General features: G+C 39.3%; 1 protein-coding gene and 1 long non-coding RNA gene across 2 annotated transcripts in view; one reads left to right on the forward strand and one right to left on the reverse strand.

The window, feature by feature from the left end:
- Positions 1–228: 228 nt before the first annotated feature.
- On the reverse strand, positions 229–2,173 carry LOC131920916 (uncharacterized). The gene is made up of 3 exons (XR_009381797.1): positions 2,083–2,173; positions 1,580–1,643; positions 229–860 (listed from the first exon to the last, which is right to left on the reverse strand). It is a non-coding gene; the product is annotated as an uncharacterized LOC131920916 (long non-coding RNA).
- A 306-nt stretch (positions 2,174–2,479) lies between these two features.
- The window catches only part of Znf326 (zinc finger protein 326), a 46,576-nt gene continuing 28,699 nt past the window's right edge, over positions 2,480–20,356 (forward strand). Inside the window, exons 1-6 of the mRNA XM_059274885.1 lie at positions 2,480–2,641; positions 4,680–4,724; positions 11,849–11,884; positions 11,979–12,090; positions 14,134–14,539; positions 16,827–17,025. Of these exons, the coding sequence (XP_059130868.1) occupies positions 2,626–2,641; positions 4,680–4,724; positions 11,849–11,884; positions 11,979–12,090; positions 14,134–14,539; positions 16,827–17,025 (814 nt within the window). The 5' untranslated portion in view covers positions 2,480–2,625. The remainder of the gene's footprint in view (positions 2,642–4,679; positions 4,725–11,848; positions 11,885–11,978; positions 12,091–14,133; positions 14,540–16,826; positions 17,026–20,356) is intronic.

Consider the following 20,356-nt stretch of genomic DNA (forward strand, 5'->3'; position numbering starts at 1 on the left):
ACACACACACACACACACACACACACGAGAGAGAGAGAGAGAGAGAGAGAGAGAGAGAGAGAGAGAGAGAGAAGCACAAAAATATAGTGACCTAATGCTTATTCCCTTTCAGCCATGCTAAGGTCTTAGGACTTCAGTTACAAAATCATTCCTTTGCCAGAAGGTAAATTGGGAGAAAAATGATAACTAGAAAAGCATTAAAAAACATCGAGGGAGAGCTGAGTTTTACTTAGTAAACATATGTTCTTGACACCAACGGTACAAAGAAGACCTTATTATAATTGCAAAGAGCTTTGAACGAAGAGGGTATAAAGCCAAATTAGTTAATGCAGGGAGACACTGCTGTAAGGCCTTGCTTCTTAAAGTGTGGTTTTCTATCAGTCGCTGCTGCTTCTGGAAGTTTGTTAGAATGGATAGTCCTGGCCTCCAGCCAGCATGACTGACTGATTATGAACTCGTTTTAATGAGTTTGAATCGTGTTCAAAGGTATACTCGAGAAGTACAAGTCTAGAACATGGGAATGAGATCCGGGAACGTATTCTATAAAAGTAAATTCTGAGTTATGTTTTGAGGATGCATCAGGTTGCAGATGCTTCCCAGTAGAGGGACTAATACAAAGTCAAGAACCATGAAAAAGCAAAAGGATGTTTGGGGAAGTAGAGTCAGAGAATGATAACCAAAATGGGGCGAGTAGGCTGGAGAGATGGCTCTGTGGTTGAGTGCTTGCTGCTCTTCCAGAGAGGCTGAGTTCTGTTGCTAGCAGCCATGTCCTGCAGCTCACAGCCCCCTGTAACTCCAGTTGCAGGGGATCTGGTGCCCTCTTCTGGCCTCCAAGAACACCTGCACTCATGTGCACCTACCTACACACAGACAACACATATTCATAATTTAAGAAGTCTTTATAAAAGAGAGAGAGGAGAGGAAGAAGGATGAGGGGGGGAGAGGGAGGAGAAGGAAATACAGGGAGAGGGCAGAGGTCAGCAGTATCCCCCATCTTCTGTTTGTGTTCTATGTTAGGCAGCTTTGATTAGATCTACTCAGTGCCTTCCTTGTGGGAATGACATGTTCAGATTTGCATTTAGATCACTTCAGCCTGAGGAGGCTGAGAATACGTGAGGCTGAAGGGCAGAGAAATTAATTAGAAAGTGAATGCAGGAGTTTTGCAGAGAGATAATGAGTGTCTTAACTCGGGCAGTGGCAATGGAAAGGACGGGACAGACAAGACGTTTTAGGTGGTGATAAGCAGATGAAAGGGTTCAGTATGTGGATTGGAAGTGGGAGGCTGGGGGAGCAGTGAGTCTTGAGTGGATGACATTCAAACTTTCGGCTGGGATTAGTGGGTGGCGGCTTACGGTGCCATGAACAGATGAAAGAATACAGGAGGATAAACAGGTTTGAGAAGGGAAATTGTGGGTTCGGTTTTCAACATGTTCAACCCAGGTGAACAGAAAACACGTGTAGGAGGAAAAAAGGGAGAATCAAGAAAAGGGTGGAGAACAAGATGAGTCAGTGAGGCGGAGAAGGAAAACGAGGAGGAGGAAACAATGCCCTACCCAAATTCGGGGCTACTGCAATACACCTTGTAGTTCTTCCCGTTTCATTTCCTGCTTCCTCAGAACTCGGTCCAGCAAGTGAATAGAACCCTGAAAAGGCGCAAAAATAATTTGATTTCCAGCTTCCTATCTGGGAACCAATTCGTTGTTACTACTATTTGCTCTGTGGGGGAAAAAAAAGGAAATTATTTAAAACTATAGTTCAACTCACATCGACCAAAATAGTCTTCACCATATTGTTCCTCAGTGAATAATACCTTTGCCTCTGTCCCCAACATGATTTCCAGAGCAGAAAAATATCCCCGCTCCCGTGTGTGTGTGTGTGTGTGTGTGTGTGTGTGTGTGTGTGTGTGTGTGTGTGCCTTCGAGCTGTGGACTCTTCCTGCCAAATCTTTCCCATCTGTGAATTTTCACAGTTGTTTTTTACTTACACCTTAAAACCCAGCCGTGGCTAAGAGCCTGTCTTGGGATAGTCTTATGATTGTTTCGTATTTAGCAGTCTGTGCTCCTCTGCACGCCCCAGACTTACTTCTGTGTCTCCAAAAGAAGGAGCTCCCGTGAGTGCATGAAAATTTTCCTCCTGGGTCGTGTCTGCAGCCAACCAAAAAGCCAAAGGTCGCACTGTGATCTGATGAGTCTGGGCAAGAGGAAGGCAGTCCCTCCTGGACCCCGTCGCTCTTGCCAGGCTCAAACATGGCCGGCCACCGGGAGCCCTTCCAGCACATGCCACGCACGCCAGCCTTCCGCGGCGGCGGTCCCTTCTCACCTTCCGTCCGCCCCGGCTCCATAGGGTCAGGGACCCGGGAGGCCCTGACCGCGGCCTCGCTTCCCGCCCCCCGCGCGAGGGCCCGCCCCCCGCCCCGCCTCCGCCAATCCAAGGCCAGGCTGCCGCGACTGGCAGCGCCCGGCGGCCCCGCCCCCCCAGCCTCGCTGTGGCCTGCGGCTTCCCGGCCAGTAGCGCCGCTCTCGGTCGCGCGGGCCGGTCCGTGTGGAGACCGTCGGGTCGCGGGCGTCTTGCCGCGGGCCACACAGCTCGGCGCCGAGGCCGTCAGCCCCGTGGACGGCGTCCGGCATGGACTTCGAGGACGGTGAGCGCGGGGCGGGCCGCCGAGACGGCGGGCGGCGGGCGGCGGGCGGCCTGCGCCGGGGGTCTGTTTACCGCCTCAAGATGGCCGTGTGGCTTTGTTCTGCGGGCCGCGCGGCGATGGCGGGCCGGGGCCGGGCCTCTCCTCCGCGGCTGTGCGGCCGGCCGGGGAGGCCCTCCGGACTGCCCCCACCCCCGCCCACGGGGTCGGCCTCGCTGCCAGCCCCGCGGGCCTCCGGGCTCCGTCCTCAGCCTCGCCCCGGGCCGCCTGCAACTTCCCGGCCTTGCGCGGAGGGGCGGCCCGGGGCCCGCGGGGCCGCGACCGGGGGGCGGGCGGCAGGGTGGAGCCGCTCCTCACGGCTCGCCCCGGGCTCGGCCGACCCTCGGACACGGGCTGCCTCAGCCAGGCTCGGGCGGCGCGTCTCCGGGTGAGGCGAGTGTAAAGCGTTCCATCGGGGTGGGCTTCGATCCCCCCACCTCCCACCCCCACCCCCGAGTCAGAGTCTGCAAGTTCTTACACCACGTAGCAGACTGGGCTGTTTAATAACTCACCCCCGTTTACCTGCTTGGAAATACCTGGTCTGGAGCAGTTCCGTGGACCAGGGCACTTTTTTTTTAGGGGTGGTGGTGGGGCTGGTGTATGCACGCTGCTTCAGTTAGAATTCTGTCCACAGCAAGCCCCAGGTGCCCTTCACGTTCAGATAGATCGGGGCACAGCAGCCCGTGTTGGACTTACTGAATAAATAAACGGAATTGTAAGGATGATTTTCAGCCCTTCCTGCGCTGGTTCTCTCAGCCGTTCTGTCCAGGGCCGTGAAGTACAGTTAGTTCGGCGTCTTCAAACCTTGGCTCAACTTTTATAGGGATTAGTGTCAAGATAACGTGATCCACAGTGACAGTGTTAGGGAGACCCGGGACAGTTTGTAGGATGAAACTGAGTGTCATCTCGAGGAACTAGGTATTTCTAGATAAAACCAGTTCATTTCTTGTAAGGAAGCCTCTCCTCCACAAAAAAATGGTCTTTAACATTGAATAAGATATGACCTTAGCTCATGTTATATTGAATGAGCTTTTGATTTTTGATTTGCTGCAAGAAGTTAAGGCTGTCAAATGTAAGTACAGGAAAGGAGACCCTTTTTGGTATACTTTGCAGTTGCTTTGAAATAGTTCAGCTCTTCAGAATAGTGTACTGCCTAGTTTGTGCTTTCGTGTTGGGCTGTGACTCATTCTGATATAGGTGACTCTAAATTACAACTATTTGTAGTAGCCAGAGTTGACATTGAAAAGAAAAAATATATTACGTTTTCATAACAAAGTTTGATGACACTGTCAACATACGTGGTGTCCCAGAAGTTAACCTTGTGGGGGGTGTGTGTGTGTTTGCTTTTCATTATAATTATAATAAAAATAATATCAGTGATAATAACATCTTAACTGCCCATCCTCAGATGCCACTGCTGCAGTTGGGCCATAGAATTTGAGTGTATCTGAATCTGATCCTGTGTCTTGTGCCAGGGTTCTGTTATTTCCAGAAGCTCTGTATTAAATTCTGTTCTTTCAGTCTTTATTTGTAGAGTTAAATAAAGGCTTTAACATTATGTTTGGATGGATACAGCCCACACACTCATACATATATGCATGTGTGTTTTTCAGATGAGCTCCTGAAGTCTTTAGAGAACAGATTAAGTGCTAAAACCAATGCTGACCTTGAAACATTTCTGTTCCATATGATGAGTTCTTAAATGTATCTCCCTTTTTGCGTCATTTGATATATAATCTGCTTTCCTTTTTCTTACTTTGTGTGAATTAGTACTGGGTCTTCTCTTTTGGCAGTTACATATGTGGACTATAAACTGTTTTTACATTGCCATTAGGCAGTGAAGGAGTGATGTGTTTTCTCAAATGGATATTTGTAATTATTTGTACCACAGTTTTTTTGGTAATTGAGTTAATGACATTTAAAAATTGATTGTGAGTAGATGAGTATGATTTTGGGTTTTGTTAACATTGCACTAATTCCTTTCTATTGAATGTCTTCGTAGATTACATACACTCTGCTTCCAGGAATACTTACCAGGGCTTTAATGGTAAGTATCCTCTTTCATTTCCTTTTAATTTTGTTGAGGGACTATATTTTAGCTTTTCTTTACATACCCATAAAAGCACAAGTATCAATGCAAAAAGCTGACCTACTTTGTTTCAGATATTGTTTTGACTTTTGATTCCTAAATCTCAGTGTTAATGTCATTCTGTGTATAGTGTTTTTCTGGTGTGTGTGTGTATTTGTACATGTACACTTGCTGGAATCTCATGAAGGTCATGCAAGTATTCCTCCACTGAGTGATAGCTCCAGCTTTATGTAGCATTTGAACTTGGGAACAGAAAAAGAAGTTACTTTGACTTTGTATTTGTTTTGTTTTACTTAGGATTCTTTTATTTAATTTATGACTACATTCTGAATGACCAGTGGCAGGACACCGGCTGAATTACTTTTGAATTAGACATTGGTGTTCACTTACATAGATTAAGTAGACTTAGTCTTGGTCCTACGCTGCCTTTGTTGGAATGCATGTTGGTTTTGCTGTTGAGGCCATTTTTCACTGACCATATGAATGATAAAGAGCTGTCCAAAGGAGCACATGAAGAGCCCTGGCTGCTTGTTAACAAAAGCCTAGTGTTGATCATAAGAGACGTGCAGAATACCATGCATATTGTTTTCATAGCTATTAGAGTCAAGGCCCTGCCGTACAAGATGATAGTAAAAAAAAAAGTACAGAATGATTTGGAGGTTAAAACCAAACCAAACCATTATATGAAAGACATGAGGGAGCAGTGTTAAATATCTTTGATTACCAGAGAAACATCCGGCTATTTTATCAAATAGTTACGAGAAACCAAAGCAAATGTAAATACTATTTATGTGCCTGCTTTTCTATATGTGTACCATGTATGTACAGTGCTATTGGAGTTCAGAAGAGGGCAGTGGATCCCCTGGAACTGGAGTTAGAGATGGTTGTGTGCAACTTGATGTGCTAGGAATCACACCTGGGTCCTCTGCAAGAGCAGCAGGTGCTCTTGCTTTTAACTGCTGAGTCATCTCTCCAAATGCATTTTTATATATATAGTTAATCTTTTTTTACCCCGGAGCTGAGGACTGAACCCAGGGCCTTGTGCTTGGCTCAAGAAAAACTTTTAATACATTTGAATGTAGGGAAATGATAATGCTCATTTTAAAAATGTTAAGATGTTTCCTATAGGAAATTAATAGAATGTGAAAGCTATTAATAATGGGTAGAAAACAGAGCGTTAAATAAAATGAATCCAAGATTTTAAACTGAAGTTAAATAAGGCAAGTGGGTTTTGGAATGATAGAAAGCTGTACTGGAGAATTAGAGTTGATTTCTAAAGATAGTACTTGGAATTCAAAATCACATAAATCAAGTTTAGTTCATTACTAATGTATTACAAAATCCCTAATATTGCAATTTTTAAATTTTTTCTAATATAATTCCAGTAGTGATTTTTTTTTAAATAACTTTCTTTTCTTTTAGATTTATTTATTTTTGCATACAGTGTTCTGCCTGCAGGCCAGAAGAGGGCACCAGTTCTCATTACAGATGGTTGGGAGCCACCATGTGGTTGCTGGGAATTGAACTCGGGACCTCTGGAAGAGCAACCAGTGCTCTTAACCGCAGAGCCATCTCTCCAGCCCCAGTAGTGATTCTTATTTGAAGATATTGTCAGAATTTCCTAGAAACATTTTCTACATGAATATTGTACAGGTGGTAACCTAGACCTTTTGATGCTTAATTTTAGGTAGGGGGTCCCTTTCTGCTGTGTGGGCAGAGTACTTTGAATAAAAGATTTTGGCTTTTACCTCTGGCTAATGTCTACTACTTAAAAATACTTTGAGGTCTTATTTGTCTGCATTTTGTAAATGAGAAACTTAATTTCAGGGGTTTTGACTTCATTTAACAATACTTTTTTAGTACTTGCTGTTTATCTAGGTAATGGTCTGAGAGCTAGGAACAGAGAACTTGTGAACAGAATGGGTAAATAATACTGTCTTTGTGGAACTAATTTCCAGTCTAAAGGGATAAACATGCAGAAAATAGTTTTAAAAATAACATATTCTGTGTTAGAAGATAAAAATTGTTGGGGAGAAAAAATAATGCGGGGAGAAAGACAGGTTGTATGTGTGCACTGTGATTTTAGAGTCACTGGCTCAAGAGAAAGATAACATTTGAGCATAGAATTAAAGGAGGTAAGGATGCAAACTTTAAAGTAGTCTGGACACAAACAGAACAGACTTTAGTAAATACTAACAAAAGATTTGTTGTTCCAAATGAAGCCCATAATACATTGTTAGCCTTGGGTTTCCTATCTTTCTACTGAACTAAAGTAGAAGGCAGTGGAACAGATTTTTCTCTACACTGTGTTTTGGGAAGGATTTTTATTCTAGTGTCTCCCATATTTTCCTTATTTCATACCCTTCTTAGGTAAATAGCAGATGGAAAAGGGAAGACATTCTTGGTAGAGGGAAATGTATGAGCGAAGGTAGGACTGAGAACACTGAGCTTCACAGAGGGTAAGGAAGACTGGTTTGACCAGACAGATGATTTTTCCTGAGCAGTGTGAAGATAAGGCTAGAGAGGTGAGGTATAGCCAGAAGGCATTGAAAAATCACAGGCAATCAATCTGTTTATATGTAAGAATCAACAAAAATGAAGACCTGGAAGAGATGTATTAGTGAGCACTGCAGATACAAGGAAAAAGCATTCCTGGTAGAGGGAGCAGGAAGTGGAAACCTGGGTGTACATGTGTTGAAACAGCAAGGAGCCTCTTGTAATTGGAGGAAACAAATGAGGTTGTAAGGTAGTCAGTGGGTTAAGAGGTGATAGGGCGGAGCATATATAGTTTCTCAACTTGGACACTGTTGCCATGTTGGATTAGCTAATATTTTTATTGTAGGGTAATTTGTGTGTGTATCTGTGTCTGTTCCTGTGTTTGTCTATCTGTCTGTCTGTTCTGTGCATTCATTGCAGAATGTTTGTTTAGCAGCATCCTTGATCCCTATGTGGTAGATGTCAGTTGCACCTCCTGCCTAGTTATGACAACTAGAAATGTTTATTAGAGACATTGCAGTGTTCCTTGGTGGGGGTGTAGGAAGGAGAGAGGTGGTGTGAGAGAGTTGTTTCTGGTTAAGGACTAGTTGGGGCTGGAGAGATGGTTCAGTGGGTAGGGACACTTGCTGTGCAAACATGAGGACCTGAGTTTGAATCCCCATCACCAAGCATAAAGCCGAGCACAGCTGTGCGTGCACTTGTCACTCTAGTGCTCTGTGGGGGTGGAGATAGGATCACTGTGACATGCTGGCTGTCAGCCCAGCTCCAAGGTTCAGCAAGACACCTTATCTCAAGGGAATGAAGCAAAGACTGATAGAACAGAACACTTGACTTTGTCCTCTGGTGTCCGTATGTGTGCACAGTTGTGTGCACCTACACATGCATGTGCACACACACAGAGAACGAACACTAGTAAAGGATCGTACAGGTTATTTTAAGGCTTTGGCTTTTCAGTTGTCATAAGGTGGGAAGACATCATTGGACATGATTTGCCTTATATTGTAACAGTTATTCTGGCTTTTATTTTTAGAATAAACAGAAGGGGAGTAAAAATGGAAGTAGGAAAACCAGTTAGACTTTGGAGTAATATAGGTGAAGGTTATGGTAGTTGGCAATACTGTTAGTACAGGAGTTTGAAAAGTAGTTCCATTCAAGACCTCATGTCACACAGCTAGGGAGTTATTTTGACCATACTTTAGTTTTTGCCACATATTCCACAACTCAGCATATTTTTTATGTAATAGTGATTAAAGTAAATAGATTTGATTTAAATTATTAGGGCAGATTTGTTTTTCTTTCTCACTTAATAATAAAGAGATAATGTCCTTGTTTTTACATTTTAAAAAATAGTTTTAAAATTTATTTTGGTAACCTGGGAGAAAAATTATTCACAGAATTTATTTCCCTATAAATACACTGATAATGTGTGATAGACTCTCCGACTTTAATGACAGTGTATGAACATAAGTGAGATCTGCTGTGATACAAGAGCTCTGGTGGTGGTCTGCACAGTGCCAGGCCTGTAAGTGCTCAGAATACTAGTCCTTTTGTGACTCTGTAGTGAAAGAAAATCACGGATTTAAAAGTAAGAGCTAAGATAGTCTCCGCTAACTCAGAAACTGGCAGAAGTAACTAACCCTTCTGCTTTCTGTATCTGGTAAAGTTAGTGGGAGGTTACTCTTTACGTGAGACCTTGCAGGGAATTTAATGTTGATGATGTTATTGTCATCCTCTGTATGAGAGGTACAGGCATATGCTGTATCAAATACCCTGTGATTTCAAACAAATGACTGACTCTGAATTAATGAATTATGCAGACTTTCCAAATAGTGACAGGTTTTAGTGTACAGTATAAAATCCACACTAATGCTATAAACTGCTTAGAAAACCTTTTAAGTGTTGGGAAGCTGTCAGGTTGACAGTGGTTGATAAAAGTTTTTAAGAATTTTTTTTTCAGTTTAAACTATGAATTTTGTCATTAGCAGCAATGATTTTTTTTTCATTGTAGCAAGTTTTACTGCATTTGTGAGAAAATGTCTGCTACATGCCCATATCTGAAAACCATGGGTTTGTAAAATATATTTTATTCTTTGACAGTATCATACCTGATACAAATGTGTTAGTATATTCACCCCCACCATCCTTTCTAGTTCTTCTATTCTCTCTGTGCCCCTTCTTCCCATGTCTATTTTCATGTCTCTTTACTGTGATCACTGATTTCACTAGAATTGCTTGACTGAGCATGAGTGTGTGGAGCACGGGCACCTTATCAGAAGTGGATACACTGAAGAAGAAGGGTTCTCTCTCCCCGAGCAGCCATTAACAGCCACTAGTTCCTCAGCCTACTGATGGTGCTTCATGAGCCCATCTCCAGTCCACAGTGGACTGTTGACAGGGTTGGTCCTGTGCAGATACCACAGCTGCTGTGAGTTGATGGGTGCAGCTGCCATGCTGTGTCCAGAGGAAGCATGTCACAACATTCTCCTGATACTTTGGCTCCTCCATTCTTTCTGCCCTGGCTTCCACAGTGGTCCCTGAGCCTTGGAGGGGATGATACCAATGTCCTTGACAGGGTTGGACACTCAACAGTTATTTTTGCTCAGTACCAATTATGAATCTGTACATTAACTACTGCCCATGTAAAAAGAAGCTTCTCTGACCAAGGCTGTGAGAGCAACATTGTCCTACGAGTATAAACAAATATTTAGAAGGAGTTTGCACTGAGTTCATTTAATAAAACGACAATAAGCAATAGATTCCTAGGACCTGTTACCTCCCCGGCCATGGGCTTTTGACCAAGTTTATGGTACCATGAAAACCATAGTTTTTGTCTTCTAGTTTTCCTACTGAAAAGTGTTCTTTATAAAAAGTAATTAATTTGATTCATAAACCAAACATGGTACAGTGGCTTATCTTGGAGAGAACTCTCATACTTTGGTATGTAGCAAAATTACTTTATGTGCATTTTCTGTTTCATTACATTGAGTAACAAAAAGATGTAATTAAATCAAAGGCCAGGACTTAATAAAATTATTAATTGCTCCGTCACGGGCATTCTTAAGCAAAAGTGATGTAAAAATTAGTTGTTTTTCACTGGGTGTGTGATATTTAGTATAATGACTGCTAGATTAGTCTGGTGCTTCATATTTCCTGATATGTTTGGAAATGCCAGTTATCCACAACATTTGTATACTTTTAGTGCAAATGCTATAAAAACAGAAATAACATCCTTGTTATTTATGAAAATAGTTTTGACCTCATGGGTCTCAGAAACTCTGATCAGCAAACCATTCTATGATAACTGCTCCTCTAAGATGCATTAAAAATTAGAAATTTAAGATGAGGCCACAACAGCATATTGTTGTAATACTGTATAAACTCTACAGGTTCTGTGAATAGAAAGAATAAAGTTGATATTCAGCAGAGACCACCAGTGAACGTTTTCTTGAATAATTTACTAGTTGAAATAGATGTGAAAAAATTAAAAGATTCCAACTAGATCCTTGGGAGAAAAAAATTTTTCATGTAGAAAAAAACAGGAGGTTAAATAAGAAAATACCTACATGGTACTGGAAAATTCATTTCCTCCTTTTGGACTTTAGTTTGCAAATCTAAAAAGTGAAAAGATTAAATTTGATTAAGGTTACTTTCAAACTTAAAAGGCAAGATTGTGAGTAGTATTTATGTAAAGTTTGATCATTTTTGTTTAGATTAGAAACATTAAATAATTGTAAGTACGACTTGGTGCTTGTAAAAATATAGATTAAGGTTTTTGCTATGTATACTGTTGTATTTATAATAAAAATATGGGATGAGTGGTAATGAGGCATCTTAAAGGACTTTATAGTAAACATTTAAATAATATAATTTCTTTATAGTCATTATTAATTTTATGACCTTTAGTTTTCTAATATGTTTGTTTACTCCTATACTAGAATTTTTTAGTGTTTGTGTTATGAAAATTCACACTTATTTCTTTTATTCAAAAGATTGGAGAATTGAAGTATTTGTTGAGGCCTTGTTATTCTTAGGCACAGGGCCCAAAGATTGATCTTAGTTTGTGATTTTACTTCCTAGAATTATCTGTATCAGTAACTAAATGTTTCTAATTGAAAATATAGGTGCTCTTGAGTTTTTAGACAATTTGGGAGCAATTAGTACAAAAAAAGAATATATTTACATCATAGTATTCTTAGGACAAAAAGTCTCTTGATATTTATTAGATGCTGACTTTTTGAAAATAGTAGTTATATATAAAGTTATATATTATCTTTTTTTTAATGCTGTAGTACTAAGTTCCAAATTCAGGGCATTGTAGTAGTAGCCTTATAGTCCACTAAATATGCTTACACTGAAAATATTTTTAATGTAGAGTTTTGTAGCTGATAGTTTATTTTTCCTTGAAATATGAAGCCTTGCTAGCAAATAATAGTTTTCAATTTGTTACTTTTTATCTTTAATATTGAGTTAAAATGTTAGTGCAAATTATTGTTTTAGATGATTTATGTGACAGTATTGTGCTTAATAAAAAATTTTTGTGAAGAAAATGGTGGATTTTACTCATAATCTCTTGTTGACTCTTTCAGGAATGGATCGTGATTATGGCCCTGGATCTTATGGAGGTCTGACATTCCAGGATATTTATCTAAAAATTCTTCTTTTGGGTACCAGTAAAGGTGAGCATCATTTAATTTTTTTCTTTTTAAACTCTTATAGGGCTGGATCGTGACTATGGCCATGGATCCTATGGGGGTCAAAGATCCATGGATTCCTACCTAAACCAGTCCTATGGCATGGACAATCACAGTGGTGGTGGTGGGGGTAGCAGGTAAATTGCTTAATCACTTGGCCAAATAATTAGAACTATAAGATTCTGGATGTATTAAGTATTCCTTAGGCTTTTATGATACTTGAACTTTGCTGTTTGGTATTGAATCACCTGAAATATTTAAAGGTGCTAATTAATGGACATAAAAATTTTCTTAGTCTTATTGGCAGACATTATTTTCGGAGGACACCATTTATCTTTTATTTCAGTATAATAGAATAAGATATTCTTTGACAGTAGATACTTTAAAAAGAAAAAAAAAAACTTCTTTTATTTTTAATTTATCAGTCAAAATGTCCTGATCAAATGATACAAAATGTTATTGGAAATATTTATTTGTGACTTACTTTTCTTGTTGAAAAGAATTTTTTTTTTCCCCCTAATGTGGGCACTGTGTAACAGCAAAATAGTCTGCCTGGAATGGCTTTAACTGAACCAGTCTAGCGGCTTTCAGTTTCTAAGAAACATTTACGATAGCTATCATTTCATTTTAATTTTAAAGCAAGTTTGAAGAGCATATTGTAATAGTAGAAGTGTTCTTTAAATCATGTTCCGGTTGTTTGCTGGCAGCTGCTGCGTACATCCAAAACACTGCTTAAAAATGAGGGTCATGCACCTTTAACTACAGTCTAGACTTTCTATTTTACTGTTGATATTCTTTGAGACTTAAACTGATTAAACAACTACAGGTCTTAGGATTGATCATGTTTAATAACCTTAAAGGGGTCTGTTTTTTGAAATATAAAACTTCCTTCTAAATACAAAGTAAAACTAGTTAGACATTTGAGATCATCATCCTTCATAAACTGAAGGATCTGGATTCTTTAAGGATGGACTTGAGCAATGCTTGTTTTCTTTGTGCTTCAAGTGTGTCACTGTGGTTTACAGTAGAGTACAGTCATGAAAACAAACAGTTACTTACTGTCCTTATGTAATGCTTTGAAATTCCAAGTTGGGAGGAATAGTATTTATATGGCTAGAAGGCTTCAGAATTAAATAGTATCTTCTACTGAGTGACTTGTAAATCATTGACTAATGTAACATCATTTAAATGTTTTAGTATATCAGTTATTGCCCTCTTACATTGTAAGTGTATTGTGCATAAACTATTTCTGTAGTTGTTATCATTCATCTCTTGTGTAATTGTGAGCTTTTTAAAAACTGTAAGGTAATAAGCAACTTCTGTAATCTATGTTTTGGATTTGTGATAAGTAAAATGATTTTTTTTTTCTGTTGAGACAGTGTGGTTACCTTTTAGAGTAGTGTTTAATGTGATAATTTCTTGATAGGAAATACTTTTTCAAATAATTGAAGGCATTATAAAATGTATTCTTTCTCATCTGCTTTGAATATTCATATGTAGAGGGTATATGTTGGTGGTCTTTTACTTTTGTGTTCTATTTTACATGTTTATTCCTCTAGATTTGTTAGATTTACTAGTCTTCCCAGCGTGTTTAAGGATTGGCCTTGGCCGAAGTTTGACAGAATGTCAAACTTTATAACCTGAGATAATTCCTCAGCTTTGGTTATTACAGACACAATGAGGCAGTTTTGTGATATAGATTATTGAGGTGCAAAGGATCACTTAATATCACAAAGACCCCCCCATCTATGCAGTCTTTGTGTCCCTAAAAAGCCAAAGTATTGTAAATGCTTTGTAATTTTCAGTATCAGGGAAGGATTCAAAAAAAAGTTTAGTTGGTGAACTTTAGTAAATAACTTTTTCTAAGACTAGGGCTGGGCTTTAGTTATTAGACAGACAAATCTTACTAAAATAAAATAGAAAAGCTGCTAAAAAGCAGAGTTTAAAGCTAAGGTTAACTAAACTCAATTTATATTTAGAAACTGACTCAGATAGCTTTCTGTCTGGTCTCATGTTGAACTGCCCAGCCCTAATCAAGTGTGAGCAGAAGTAGAACTATGCAAGCCACTATGGTATTAATGAATTTTAGTTGATAAATGTCATCTGATAACTTGTCTTTTGAATTGTCTAACATTAGTAAGCTTACTTTTGTTTTTTCCCTCACTGTGCAACTTTTCCAGGTTTGGACCTTATGAGTCTTACGACTCCAGGTCTTCTCTGGGTGGGCGAGATCTGTACAGATCTGGCTATGGTTTTAATGAACCCGAACAAAGCCGCTTCGGAGGTAGTTATGGTGGTCGATTTGAGAGCTCCTACCGGAATAGCCTTGACTCTTTCGGAGGTAGAAACCAGGGCGGGTCTAGCTGGGAAGAACCTTACTCCCGTTCAAAATTGAGGCCTGGGTTTATGGAGGACAGAGGAAGAGAGAATTACTCTTCCTACAGCAGTTTTTCTTCACCCCATATGAAGCCTGCACCTGTAGGCTCTCGGGGGAGAGGAACGCCTGCTTATCCTGAAAGTACGTTTGGAAGCAGAAACTATGATGCTTTTGGAGGACCATCAACAGGCAGAGGCCGAGGCCGAGGAGTAAGTACAACAGAATCTTTTCAGATTCTTTTCACTAGTCACTCTTTTAAACCCTTTCAAGACCATGGTTTTCAACGAGAACAAACACTGTTTGTCCCAGTGTGTTTTAAGCAGAGGCTGAGTCATAAAGCTTTAGGTTGGCTGCAAAAGTTTTCCAGCACCTCAGAAAATAAGTTGCAGTGTGAGATGATTCATTCATGAAGTTATGTCAAATCTCCCTTTATGAAAAAGGTGAGGATATTAGGTTTGGTCTAAAAGGGGTTAAAAGGAGTTGCATTTTTCTTTGTAAACACTAGCAGTTTTGCTGGTGAGATAGTTGTTGGATTATTGTAAAAGGTAACTGAACCCTTTTTGAGCTCTGAGTAGGTTAAAGGTGCAATGTATAATAAAATATTTACCCTTTGTTAGTAAACTCTAGCAAGTAGAAGCCCTTCAAAGTTCCATGTTTCCTGTTAAACACTCAAGAGATCAAAAGTCAGTGTAGATTAGGATAGCTTAGTCATGTTTACACATGAAGAAGTTGATATGTATAACAGATGGTAGAATGATTTGTGGTCAGTATTATTTTGCTAACTTGCTCTCTTACTATATGTCCTATTGGTGATTGTTTTCTTTTCCCTAATTCTGTTGAGAAAGAATCTCTTACTTGTTTCCTAGGAAGTAATATTTTGCAAGTTATTGCCTAACTGGATAAATATATTAGCCTATAGGTGTTTAATTTCAGGATATACATTGTAACAATTATGCTTTGTAGTCTTGGGTAACTTCATAAATTTTTACCCAGTAAGGGTGCATAGGTTTATGGGATTATGTAATTTGATCATATAAATACTATTGTATATTTATATTTTTGTAATATAAGATTTTTTTTCAAAGTCAGTTGTATTTATTATTCTTGTAGAAGAAAGTATTCTGATAGATACTGTAGTAGGGCATGTGTTTTTGACTGTTCATTAGCCTTTGGTCATCAGCGTAGTTTGTCTTACTTGTATAGAAATTTTGCATTTTTAATAGTCACTCTTTACTTACATAAAATGCATTGCACCTTTAATGTTTATAATGAAGATTTTTCTGATGTGTCCATATAAATTACATGGAGACATTCATGTAAATCTAGGTTAGATAGATATTTCTAATCATATATTAATGTGTAGGCAGCAGTGTTGGTCCACCATACTTGAGGATTGTAGGTTAATTAAAAGTAGTTGGAGTAGTAGGCTTTGGGCTTTGAAATTGAAAATACCTTCTAGTTTGAAAATTTGGAAACATTTAACCTCTTCCATGCTGTGTAATATTTTGGGCAAAGGATTTTTTCTTCATGAAGATTCAGGTATCAATTTTGTTTTCTTGATGTACAACTGAGTATTCCTGTACTTTGTATTTACTCTTCTAGTCTGAGTGGACTTCTCTTTCTTTCCTTCTGTTAGCCAAATAGATGAACTTGTAGGATCTTCATTTTAACCTTCACTTGTACAATTCCCATTGGGTCCTTCTCTTCAGATTACTCCTCAGTCTTTACCTCTAAAAGTAAGACTAGCAGAATAAATGTCTGTGGACATGACCTTGGTAGAGTGGATTTTGTTAATGACAAGAGAAGAGGAAGGGACACAGAGTCATTTGCTGGTATGACTCGTCGTCTGTAAACTTGCTTCTTGGGGCTTTGGGGGTATAATATGTTTCTTTAGGTAAGAATGTGAATGGAACGTCAGATGCAATTCTTTATCTGAAGTGTGTCTTGGAAGTTGATGCATGGTTATGCTTTAACTCTCCTATTTCATACTAATGTTCCATCTCGCCTTCTCATTCCCATTTTCAACAGTGAGAAATCCTAAATGATTTCTGGATCATTTTTACTTTAAACCACAAATATGATCATCTTTGTGTATCTTAGTTTTATGCAAGGTTTTAGTACAATAAAGATTTCTTTTAAGGTCTTTGATGGAAATCATCAAGTAGGAACTCTGAAGAGGAGTTGTCAGAGAGTTGTACAAGTGGTGACCCTCTGACAGGCACATGGTGTTTGTGATCTCACATAATTCTGAATCGTAAAAATAAAAAATAGAACATAGCCACCTGTGTAATATTGGAAATACTAGGTCATTGGATTTGAGTTCATGTAATAATTTATAAATTTTTTATATGTGCTTTCTCAGAGAGGACATGTAAAATTCAATTAAGTTCCACAGAATTTTAAGGTGAAAACTAGTAACTAGATGACAAAAATTTGTATTAATCCATATTTTATCTTGACATTATGTTAATGTTTCTTGATTTCACAAATTTACAGCATATGGGTGATTTTGGAAGCATTCATAGACCTGGAATTATTGTTGACTATCAAAACAAATCCACCAGTGTGACGATTGCTACCACAAGAGGAATAAAAAGAAAAATGATGCAAATATTTAATAAACCCGGGGGAGCCTTTATCAAGAAACCTAAGCTAGCAAAACCTATGGAGAAGATGAGCCTCAGCAAATCACCTGGTAAGTGAAAGACTGTTGCTGTGGGTTAGGGCACTTCACATTTTAGAACACATTGATTTATGATCATTTTTAGTGTTCATATAGAAAAGTACATAATAATTGTAACTGAAAATTAGATCTGTGAATCCTCTGTATAGTTATTAATCAGTTGTTACTGTTCAGATGTATTTTTTGTATATATGTATGTATGTGGGCATGTGCATGCTACAGCATGCATGTGGAAGGTCAGAGAACAATTTGAGGGAATTACTTCTGTCATTCTACCGTATAGATCCCAGGACTGAACTCAGGCCATCAGGCTTGGTGGCAGATGCCTTTCCTTGCTGACCCAGCTTGCTAGCCTCCAAATGTACTTTTAAAATTAATGTGCACTGGTCAGTTTATTTTTCTCTACTTTGGTGTGGTGGAGGCTTAATTACACCCTACCCCCCAAAGTCTTACTATATAGTCCTGGGTAGCCTAGAACTTGCTACGTAGACCAGGCTGGCCTTGAACTCCCAGAGATCCACTTGTCTGCCTCCTGAGTGATGGGATTAAAGGTGTGTGCCACTGCACCCAGCAAAATATATTTTTAAAAGGCTTTGCAGATGATTTTGATTCAAACCCCTTTCTTGGATGTTATATTTATTATTGGAGGAATATATCTCATAATGTACAAGATTCTCTGTATCAGGACAAAGGGAAGAACATTTTTCTAGTCTTTGGCATTAGGTAAAACTGTTTCCTCTAGAAAATTAGTTTGCTTTTAGTCTTCTGGAGATGGTATCTTAGAGAAGATCCTATTTCTGTTATTACAGAGTGTTGGAAAGTTGAAGCCCATCTGAAGATGGGGGTAAGACCATTTATGACAGACTGAGAGAAGTGATACACCTAGTAAGAAGTGTGAAGTGCAGAACTTAGACGTAGTGAGCTACGGAACAGCGGTGAAGGAGGTTAAAGAGAATCTAAATTCAGGGAGAGCTAGGTGAGATTGGAAGGCATGTTGTCCAGAAGGTATTAGTTCCGAATTTGGACTATAGATTCAGCATAGCCCTCAGGATTTGGGCTGACTAGGCCACACTTAACAATTTGCAGTCTTAATTCAAGGCTAATCAAGACAGAGTGGTATTGGCACGGTGACTGACGTGTGTGGATCTGTAGAAAGGAGCCAGACATGATCCGCTGGCTTGACTGTTGAGAGGAGAGAAGAGTCTTTGTGTAAGTGGTTGAGCCAGCTGACTAATCATACAAAGATTACCATGCAAGAACTGCTCCTAAGAACAGATCTCAGAAATCTCTTAGCACAAAGCTTAGGCAAGTGTTCATGATTTTGGATTTAACAAGGAATTTTTACACAGGACACCAAAAGCATGAGCAACAAATAAAAATGAGTAAATTAGATTTCGTCAAAATTAAAAACTTTAGTGTTTCAAAGGCCACCATTAATAAAAAGTAAAAAGAAATTGTGTATGTGGTGGTGCACATCTGTAATCTCAGCACTTGGGAGCCTGAGGCAGGAGAATTAATTTGAAATCAGTTTAGGGTAGGAAAGACTCTATCTTCTATCCCTCATAAAATGTCAAAAAGTATTTTTGCAAACTATATATCTGAGAAAGGACTTATATCCGGAGTATATAAAGAACTTTAACAAAAAGACATAAATAACTGAAAACTAGGCAAGGAATATATGCAAAATTTATTCACAAAGACATATAAGTGGCCAATAAGCCATCAAAAGTCACTTATCAGATAAATGTAAACAAGTACCAGAAATAGATGCTCTGTGTCCTCCAGAATGGCTAGAATAAGAAAGACTGATAACAAGCCTTAGCAAGTCTGTGGAGAAATTGCTTTACAAAAAAATTAATTGATTTACTGAGAGAGAGAGAGAGAGAGAGAGAGAGAGAGAGAGAGAGAGAGAGAGAGAGAGAGAGAGAACGAACATCTGGAAGTCATAGGACAACTTGGTTGGTTCTTTCCTTCTACCTTTACATGGGTTCTAGGGATAAGTTCAAGTTGCCAGACTTGGAGAACAAATGTTTTATCTACTGAACTATTTCACTACCTCCTTCCCCTTCCTCCTTTTTGGAGATGTGGTCATGCACTGTAGTCCTATCTGGCTGTGTATTTGACTATGTAGTCTGAGATGGCTTCCAATTCCAGGTGGTTGTCTTAGTTAGGGTTTCTATTGCTGTGAAGAGACATGACCATGGCAACTCTTATAAAGAAAACATTTAATGGGGTGGCTCGCTCACAGTTTCAGAGGTTCAGTCCATTGTCATCATGATGGAGCATGGCGGCATGCAGGCAGATGTGCTGGAGCTGAGAGTCCTACATCTTGCAGGGAACAGGAAATCGACTGACACACACTTGGTGGTATCCTGAGCACAAAGTCCCTACCCTCCCCCCTCTTGCCCCCAGTGACATACTTCCTCCAACATGGCCATAACCATTCCAACAAAGCCACACCTTGGAACAGTCCATTCCCTGTGAAATTATGGGGGCCATTTACATTTAAACCACTACAGTGGTCAAGCTAGCTTTGGCAGCACATACACCAACTTAGCAATCCTCCTGCATTAGGTCCTGATCATTGGAATTATGGGCATTCATCAGTGTGCCTGGTAGCTGTGGAGAAATTTCTACACTGTTGTAAAAATGTGAACAGGGCGTGAACTTTGAAAAGGGTCTGGCATTCCTCAGGTGATTAAACTGAATTATATGACTCAGCAATTCATTCCTGGATATATGCCTAGAAAAAACTAGCAATCCACACAAAAGCATATATAGTTATATGCTGAAAAATGTTTTGGCCAATGATGGATTGCGTATACAATATTGCATATACAAATTGCAATACTTTAGATGTATTATAGACCTCGTCAGCTAGGTTTGTATATGTATATTCTGTATCTATGCCTTTTCTCAAAGGCCCTAGTGTTAAGTGATACAAATATATACAAATGTTTATAAGGCATTTGTCAAAATAGTCAAAAGGGGAAAAATCCCAGATATTGATCAAGGGATGAAAGGATAAAATGTGGTATGTCCATATTCTGTGGTATGCTATAATAGAACATTTAGCTATAAAATAAAATGAAGTAAGCATACATGCTGTAACTTGAATGAACATTTGAAAAGATGATGATAAATGAAAGAAACCAATGACAAAGTCCATGTTGCATAATTGTATTCTTAGGGATGTCCAGAATAGAGAGATCGGTAGAGACAGAGAACATATTCGTCTGTGGAATGGGAATTTGGGACATGAAAGGTGATAAAGGTTTCTTTTTGGGTCAATAAAAGTGTTCTAAGGTTGATTGTGATGTTTACATATATCGGAGGTAATAAT

This window comes from Peromyscus eremicus, chromosome 10 (assembly GCF_949786415.1).
Source record: "Peromyscus eremicus chromosome 10, PerEre_H2_v1, whole genome shotgun sequence".
Taxonomy (NCBI): Eukaryota; Metazoa; Chordata; class Mammalia; order Rodentia; family Cricetidae; genus Peromyscus; species Peromyscus eremicus.